This window comes from Lepisosteus oculatus, chromosome 28, assembly GCF_040954835.1.
Source record: "Lepisosteus oculatus isolate fLepOcu1 chromosome 28, fLepOcu1.hap2, whole genome shotgun sequence".
Classification (NCBI taxonomy): domain Eukaryota; kingdom Metazoa; phylum Chordata; class Actinopteri; order Semionotiformes; family Lepisosteidae; genus Lepisosteus; species Lepisosteus oculatus.
Genome location: NC_090723.1, coordinates 9,711,067 through 9,719,919, shown reverse-complemented (window position 1 = coordinate 9,719,919; position 8,853 = coordinate 9,711,067). Strand labels below are relative to the sequence as shown.

At 47.5% G+C, this 8,853-nt stretch overlaps 1 protein-coding gene across 2 annotated transcripts in view; it reads right to left on the bottom strand.

Annotated features, from left to right (window-relative positions):
- Nucleotides 1-206: 206 nt before the first annotated feature.
- Nucleotides 207-8,853, bottom strand: part of LOC102693448 (retinol dehydrogenase 8-like) — a 15,540-nt gene continuing 6,893 nt past the window's right edge. The window contains exons 3-7 of one of the 2 annotated variants that reach the window (XR_011183915.1): nucleotides 7,654-7,833; nucleotides 6,717-6,810; nucleotides 6,303-6,486; nucleotides 1,459-1,752; nucleotides 207-354 (exon numbers count right to left, since the gene is read on the bottom strand). Coding sequence is in view for 1 of the 2 variants with exons in the window: in XM_006638366.3 (XP_006638429.2) it covers nucleotides 1,513-1,752; nucleotides 6,303-6,486; nucleotides 6,717-6,810; nucleotides 7,654-7,833 (698 nt within the window). In the remaining variant the exon portion in view is untranslated. Of the gene's footprint in view, nucleotides 1,753-6,302; nucleotides 6,487-6,716; nucleotides 6,811-7,653; nucleotides 7,834-8,853 lie in introns of both variants that reach the window. The other variant, XM_006638366.3, reaches the window with a different exon arrangement.

The window sequence follows — 8,853 nt, the reverse complement described above, 5'->3', positions numbered from 1 at the left end:
GTGCTGCTGTATCACATACAGTAACAGTAAATGTGAAAATGATGACAGTAATTACACCTTGAATTAATACGATATCAATAGGTCAGGAAGGCATGTGGAAACCTGTTACCAGCTCTCTCCTAGCGAAGCTCTTGGACGTTAACGCTCTATTGTTAATTTTCCTGACCGGCTCTGTAAGAGATCAAAGAGACAGACCCAGCCCAGTGTTTAAATCTTCACCATTTATTGTTACTCACATGAACTTGACAAGGTGGAGGGCATTTGCAAGAACACAGTTGCACTGAAACCTTTTGCCTTGAGACTGAAGCCTGGCGTAACAGGGACACACATTTCAGTGCAGGATAGGAGCTCTCCCTGCATTTGCAAATTTGAGAAAAAACAGCAACACACACTAAATATCTATTTAGAGACAGGTTTCTGCCAAACAGGATCATGAATATGAATCCAGCATGAACATGAATCCATACATCCATCTATGAATTGGTTTCGTTATTCTGCTCTCCTCCCCACTGAGAGCTGGTGTGTGGGGAGCGTTCTGGCGCACTATGGCTGCCATCGCATCATCCAGGTGGATACTGCACATTGGTGGTGGTGGAGGGGAGTCCCCATTACCTGTAAAAGCGCTTTGAGTGGAGTGTCCAGAAAAGCGCTATATAAGTGTAAGCAATTATTATTAATTATACAGCTATAAAATACTACGTCCCACTGAAGGGGCCTTTTTGAGTTCCATTATGCTTAATGTACGACAACAATGTTGTACCTGGAAGATCAACAAAAAAATAAGACTTTCAATTATTAATGTTGCATATGCACAGCTTTTCATGTACTGTGCATAGGCCTGGTCAAGAGCAGAAAGACCAAAGACAGCACCAGCCTTTGGACCCAGGGTCCTGCTGAGTCACAGGTATTATTAACCACAGCAACAACAATCTGGTTTCAGTTTCAGGCACGTATATTGCCATCGTCCATCTCTAACAAAGCTGTTCATGACTTTGTTAAGACTAATAGAGTGCCACCACTGTTTTGTCTGGAGTTTAGCGAATAACACTGGAGGTGCAGGATGCTAGCAGTCACTTCTGTGACTTTATTTTGTGTTTTCCAACCCGTGAGAATGGAAAGAGCTTTACAGAGAGTAGGTGACTGCAGTCCTACTCTCGCAATGGGGTGTTAAGACGGAGGGGAGAGGCATTACTGAGTCAGTTAAACAAAATAGGAGAAACTGAGGCGGAGCAGCATGAGAGAGACTGAACTGGTAAAGTCAGTGCTGGCAGCCAGGTTCCGCATCAGGAGTATAAGAAAAACTTACAAAACGGCACAACAAAATAAAATCATGTTTTTTGTTGTTGTTGTTGTTGTTGTATCAACACAGTGACAGCAGGTTCATCTGTAACCTCTCGGCAGCGGCTGAGACGAGCGCTGTGGGCTGTGTCGTCCCACTGCTGGGTGTTTGCTGGTTACCTGGGGGTGGCCCGAGGGAGGAGGGGGTCCGGGAAGACGCAGAGAGAGAACCTCTCACTTGAGCCCGAGCATCTTCATGCCGTTGTTCAGTTTCTGCGCCTTCCATCTCAGCATCTTGAGGCACATGAGGCTGGCCTTCATGACGCGGTCGTACTGGAAGACCATCTTGTAGAAGGCGTCAGTGGCCATGTTCCCCGTGGGGTCGATGTGCTTGAGCGCGGTCAGGGGGGTGTACATGGCGTTGGTCTGGTGACGGAATGGGGGCAACTCCGCCGTCAGAACCTTCAGGAGGTGCTGCAGACAGGGTGGTACAGGGACACAGAGAGAGAAGACAGCAGGATGGGGGGCAGAGACAATATGAGGAGAGTGTGGGAGAGGAGGAGAGAGAAGGGAAGAGGAGGAAAGGTTAAAGCTTCAAGTGGCAAACCTGCAAAACACAGACCAACATCCCTGCTTATTGTGAACCTGCCATGAGAGAGACTTGTGATGAAGACCAGCTCACACTTGCAGGCAGGTTCCTGCTGTACTGCTCACCTCATGTACAAGACCTCAAGACAAGGATGTCTTGTGTGGATGTAGTAAAGGCAGTTTCTACAACCAGGGCCTTTGCAGCTCAGCATTTTGGAACGAAACCAAGCAAATTTCCCAAAACTATGGAAAACGGAAAAATGGTGTCTTTGTTAGAAGGATTTTCACGTTTTCAGTGTGTCTCCTTGTTTTTTCTTTAAAGATGGGGAGATGGTTTGCTTTTTGCACCCGTTTACCAGCCCGAGAGTGAGAGTGCAGCGAGGGAGCCGAAGGGTGAGGAAGGAGCAGGGCTGCTTTGTCGCCCAGCGTGAGAATCTTCTGTAAATCGCAAATCACGCAAATCTGTTCTTGAGATACAATGGATCAGATTTCGATGAAACCTCTCCCACTGCCTCTAAAGGTCATGGCCACACAGTCATTTCACTCGCTAAGTGGTTTCGTGTTACATCTTAAAAGAAAACTCGCAGGCTGTCACTGGCAGGGTGGCAGGGTCATGTTTTCTGAGAGGAAAAGGAGGATAAATAGAGTTTTCAGGGCAGAGCTGCTGGGCTCTCTCTTGATACACCCAGTGTCTCTGGACGTTTCCAAGCAGGTGTAGCCAGGATATTCTTTTGCAGATGTGGCCTTCACAGAGGATAGTAAGCAGACAAATCTGCCCACCTCCAAAAATGCAAGGTTTTCTCACTCATCCAAATTGTCAAGTTGAGGAGGCATTCAGTATCTTGATGAGAGGGTACCTGATGCACGACAGACAGGGGGTGTTCAGCGAGAGACGCGTCTGAGTTGGTGTCCACCTCCCACCTTAGAGCCAGTCTTGCCTTGGAGTCTCTTTAGGCATCGTAAGGATCCCAAAATCTGCGCCTGTTCAGAAGCTGAATATGATTGATGAAAAATCTGTTTGCGCTGTACCGTCGTTTTAGGTGGAAAGGTATCCGTGAGAGAGCACTATGGGGGGCTGATGGAGATATCTGGAGCAGCTGCAAAGAAAAACAATCTTAAATCGGTGAGTCAGATGTTCACTGAGTTAAATGATAAGTGAACCACATGGTGGTATCAGTGCTGCTGTTGTCAGAAAATGTTGTTTTTCTCGGCTCCTTTCTGCAGGGACAGATGTTATTATGCGGGAGAGTTGTACTCTGCCTTGGCCTGTGTGCTGTTGACTCTCACCATGTGGGCTTGCCGGAAGGCTGGATATACTCTTGTAAAGGTCAAGGGGTCACCATGGAGGGGCAAATATAGATTTCTGGGGGGATCTACCCAGAAATGTTGGTGAATGTGTTCATAATTAGAGGTTTTGAACAATATAAAAATCACTAAAGAGCGCCAGAAGCCATATCACCCTGCAGTTCTTAACTGGCTACCCCCTGAAGCTAAGCAGGGTTGAGCCTGGTCAGTACCTAGATGGGACCAGCATGGGGGGCCCACCCTGTGGTCTGTGTGGGTCCTAATGCCTTGGTATAGTGGCGGGGACACTATAAGACTATAAGACGGGTGCTGTCTTTCGGATCAGATGTTAAACCAAGGGCATTTCTCAATAAGAGTAGGGAGTTATTCCCCCTCGGCCTTTACCGTGGCCTCCAATTTGTCCCCATGTATGGCTTGCACTTGCACTTGCCCTGTGATGGACTGGTGTCCTGTCCAGGGTGTACCCTGCCTTGCGCTCGTTGCTTGCTAGGTAGGCTACGGCTTCCCACGACACCGCATGGTATAAAGCGGTTTGGCAAATGACATGACATGACAAGACACTGAAGAGTCTGTATCTGAATTTTGTAATGAAGGAGAAAATCTGCAGACGACTTTGAGTTTGCTTAAACAAACCAGATCGACATCCTTGAGCTCTGATGGCAAACTGCAATAAAAATGTACTGTTATGTGGTTTAACAGTACAGATGTGTTGAAGTAGCTTCAGCCACGCAGAGAACTGATGGTCTGAGAGCCCAGGGAGAAGGACGTCTCGGATTAACAAGGCAATAGGAGGAATCTGTGCTAAGGTGGCTTATTGTCTGTAAGATGGATAAATGATGATCTCTAGATCAAATCCTAGATACCAGGGCTCAAGGAAACATGTCCAATGGATTAAAGGGATCAAGAGGATCAATTTGTCAATTCTACAAATCCAAGCCCCTACAGAAAGTCAGCTTGAAGGAGGAGAACTATTTATTCTGTCAGATCACATGGACATGGTGGATTATTCATGCCTGCAACCAGCCCCAGATTTAACCAGCACAGCATATGCTGCTGTGTACTTACATGAAAATGTAAGAAAGATTACGGGAGATGAGGCCTATTGGTCATTAGCAGCTAATTGCTTTAAAGATCTCCTCCAGACGTTTCTTGCGAGAATCCAGGGTATCGGCTTCTACAACATAGCTGAGTATCTTGTTCCAGAATCCCCTTAACAGTCCGGGTAAAAAGATGCCTCCTGTTCTCCGTTTTAGATGCACTTTTACGCAGTTTATACTTATGTCCTTTGGTCTGTGTTTCACTGTTGATTCTGAAAAGTTCCATTGCAGTGACTTTGTCAATATTTTTTAAGATCTTCACAGAATTTTAATAGATGTAATGCTATGTGATTTTGTTTTCATTTGTAAGATATAACTCTTTCGGAATAAGCACACAGGAAATTATTCAGCCACTGAAATCTGAACGCCAGGCTGTGCTCTAGCAGGGCTGCTGCACTGTGGTTTCTCTTCAGTGCCCTGGTGTTTAAAGACAGTATGAGAGAGAATCAGTGATGTCATTTCAGAGAAGAGAGGGCAAGGCCAGTTGATGCTGGCAGGAGACGACCAGAACACATCAAACCCAACAGCCTCGCTTCTAGACCGACCGCCAGTGGGTTTGGACAGTTTTCCAGCCGCGTTCTGGCGGGAGGTCATGAGACCTGCACCCGTTTAGAAGCAGGCGGATCCGAGTCAAAGCAATCAGTTGAGCCAACATCCGGGTTCGTGACGGTGTGGTGAAGTGAGCTTGGGTGGAGTGAAAGCCAGAAGAAAGCTTTCGGTGTCAGACTTTCCAGCTCAGGCTGTTGCCACTCGGCAGTGCAGCGCTCGCTCTGCCTTCCATAGCTGTGCCTGGCCGCCCTCATGAAGGTTTATGTGTGTGTTATTTTTGCTGGTTTCCCCTTACCAAGCTTACCATGCTTGTTCCCTTTCAGGCTGTACTTTTGGCTTAGTCAGCCTTAGTTTCTGACACTTCACGCCATGCTTTATTTACCCTGCTGCCCTGTTCCTGCACCTGCACCTTTACCGCAACATTTTATCGCACTCGGTCCCTGGCAGTGCCAGGCTCCTCAGGTGAAGCCCAGAGCCACAGCAGCTCCTACAGAGACCCGTGACCTCCAGGGGACTTGGGCTCTCTGGCCAGGCCAAGAGCCAATCAGCCCTGCGCCTACAGACCTAAAAATGAAAGTGCTGGGCTTCTTATCCTTTTACTGCATTTAATTAATTCATTCATTCATTAATTCATTAATTGCTTACACTTATACAGCGCTTTTCTGGACACTCCACTCAAAGCGCTTTACAGGTCATGGGGATCCCCTCCACCACCACCACCAATGTGCAGCCCCACCTGGATGATGCAACGGCAGCCATAGTGCACCAGAACGCTCCCCACACACCAGCTCTCAGTGGGGAGGAGAGCAGAGTGATGAAGCCAATTCATAGATGGGGATTATTAGGAGGCCATGATTGGTAAGGGCCAATGGGAAATTTGGCCATATCCATATCCAAAGCCACTTCCATTTAATTAAAAAAATCAGCTGATTCAACTCTGCATATGCAAGTTGCTTTTTAGTTTAGTCACTGTATTTATCTTTCTGACCGGACTGCTCTCTGAGCCTCGCAAAGCTGGAGCCTGACTGCGGCGGGCTCGAGGCGAGCGGGGTGCTGCAGAGGATGATGGGCAAAGGCGAGAGGGCGCTGGTGTGCAGGTCAGCCTGCTGCGCTAAGACTGAAAAGAAAATCTTTCCCCCATGTTGAGTTTCTGCCGCGGGATCGCAGATGGAAAAACAGAACCAAGGGGAAACGTTCAAAGTCCGCTTTAGTCTGCATGTTTGTGTGGTGCCTCAGAGGCAGTGAGCAGTGATCTCCATCCCTTCATCCTTTACATTGGATGGATGTCTTTTTTGCTCATGTTTAATCTCTTTGTCTGGGTTAATTGAGCGAGCCGTTTTTCGGATGAAGTAAATGAGAGTTGGCTTGACGCGAACATTATTGCACTCTGTGGCAGGAGGCCTCTGCTCTGTGGCTTCGTGCTTGAAGCTGTACGGACAGAGCGATGACTCCGTGACGCGCCTGCGGCCTCGCGCCCTGACGTACCTCTGCGATTTCCTCGGGGCTCTGCCCGATGCTGTTGAAGATGACCTTGGAGTTGTTGAGGTACATGTTGGTGAACATCTCGGCCGTGTCGGGGTCAGTGCTGGAGTAGTCGCCGTGCTCGGCGTCCTCGTACAGCTTGGCCTCGAACTCCGTCACCACGGGGCCCGGTTCGATCAGGCTGATGCTGGCGAGGAGACAGGGGGATGGGAAGATAAACAGGTCACAGCGCTTCTCTGCTCACTCATGCCCACAGGGCAAAGCAGTACAGAGCAGTGTATCACAGGGAGAAAAGCAACAGCACGTTATGCATTAGGGTGTAGCACAGACAAGCACAGCACTGGGCTGGCAGGAGGCCTGACCTGGTTTTAAAACGCATACAAAATACACACAAAATACAAAAGGAAGAAAACTTACAAGACATTGAATTTGAGCGCCTGAATAACCAGGCTTTCACAGAAGCCTTCAATGGCGAATTTAGAGGCAGTGTAGACGTCATTAAACATGATGCCTGCAGTGAGGGAGACAAAATAAATACTGTGAGTCAAAATCCAAGATGCAAGAGACTATACAACGTTTTCTAAATACTGAGTGAACAACTGTGATCTTTCTTCCTGGGACGCTGCCACTTAACAAAGTATCCATGAGGCTGATAGCTTGTGGCCTTTATAAACATGCAAAGTCTTGTACATATGGTAAAACCTAAATTAGTTATTTTTAAATTATATTTTTGAAATTAGTTCAAGTAGGTAGCTGTGTCAGCATGCGTCGGCTGCAAAGGAACAAGTAAAGGTTTATTCCATGCTGAAAAGAGAAGAAAAGAAACACGTTTCTGCTGTGGAGCCCTCTTCAGGTGCCTCCCTGTCTTTCTCACAACCAAAGCAGGCTCCACAGCCGAAACATTTTCTTTCTTTCTTCACATTTGAAATTGGCACCTTTAGAGACATTACAGCAAAAATCTGTTTTTTTTTTTTCCCCAGGTCAGAGCCATAAACCTAATTTATGTGTCAGTCTAAAGATTTCCAGTTGCAGTGTGTAGCCCCAGCTAACAGCCCAGGGTTGGAACTATCTGAAACATTAATGTATCTCAGATATTTAAAGTAGGTGAGAGCATGTGAACATTTTACAGCTAATCTAAAGCAGAGAATATTCTTAAGTCACCTAGTAAACTGGTAATTCATCTGATACTTTAAAACCGAAGAGACTTCAGTGGTCCCAGCCCCCAGACCCCCCCAGGGTATAAGGAGCACAGGGAGCAGCTCCTGTACGTGCTGTGGGGTCAGTGGACCAGTCGCAGAGCTGGGGCTCGACAAGCCCTGAGCCCCGACTCACTGACCGCCTGGACCTCCCTCACCCTGCAGCCCCATCACGCTGCTGATGACCACGATGTGCCCACTGCGCCTCTTCTTCATGTCGGGGTACACCTCCTTGATCACCCGCACCGCCCCGAAGAAGTTGGTGTCGAACACGGCCTTCATCTCCTCGATGCTCTGGCACTCGATGGGCCCGATCATGCCGACCCCAGCGTTGTTGACTGCGAAGGCAGGGGGGGGGGAGGATCGGCGTTGTGAGGGAAGGGCCTGTGCTGAGCCATTGTTATCGTCATCGCTGTCATGCAGCTTGTATCACTAGCACATGTTCTTTCACGTGCCCAGGCAAGATCAAAAATCACTGCTTTGAAAAGTAAAAAGAGAGGAGAGTGTTACGACACTGCATTTTAATGGTTGTCACTGATCGGAGTGCATCAGACTGATGAGAAATGAGTTACAGCTCATCTGTTTTTTCTTACAGCACTACAGTGTGTGACTCCTGCGTGGTGACAATGAAGACTTGGGCCTGTCTCGTTCATGTGTGAGTATCTGAAAAGTATTGCGTGCAGTACTGTGCAAGCTGGTCTCAGAGAAGTCTCTCCTGCGTCTTGTCTCTGTCACTGTCAACAGCGCCACCTGCTGCCTGCTGCTGCTGCACACAACCAGCTAATTAAATATATAATTGCATGAGCTCTCAGGCACAAGCAGTTTATGATAAAGCGTTGAAATGTGACAGATCTGGCTCTGTCAGTCTCTGTATGTCTTAACCCCTGGATAATCATCAGATGTGCATGTATGGTTTTCCACGCACTTTTGTCTTCCCAGTGCAGGTATCTGAGCTCTGTTTCCCTCCCTAGGAGCTTCTCAACCCCAGGAGGCAGGGGCTAATTTATGGTGAATTTTGATTGTTCTCCCCTTTAGACACGTCTTAGCACAACAAGTTCAGTAACCGTTAAAACGACACAGGAACAGTGTTAACTCCTCAATTCTCACTCTGCATATTCTTTCAAGGAAGAGATGATGGTGGAAAGACCAGCTAAATTATTCTGAGCTGGACTGTCTGAGTTGACAACCTGGCAGCTTGGAAATAAGTTAATTTCTTTGCTAATAGTTTACATGTGGTACTTTATTCATTTCACTTCTGTCAAGTGCATGTTTCCTGCCACAGTGAAACTGTATCAGCCAGCACAGCCCAGCTATTAAAAACACATTGGGTGCAAACCAGTGCTGACAGCCTTCTCTGC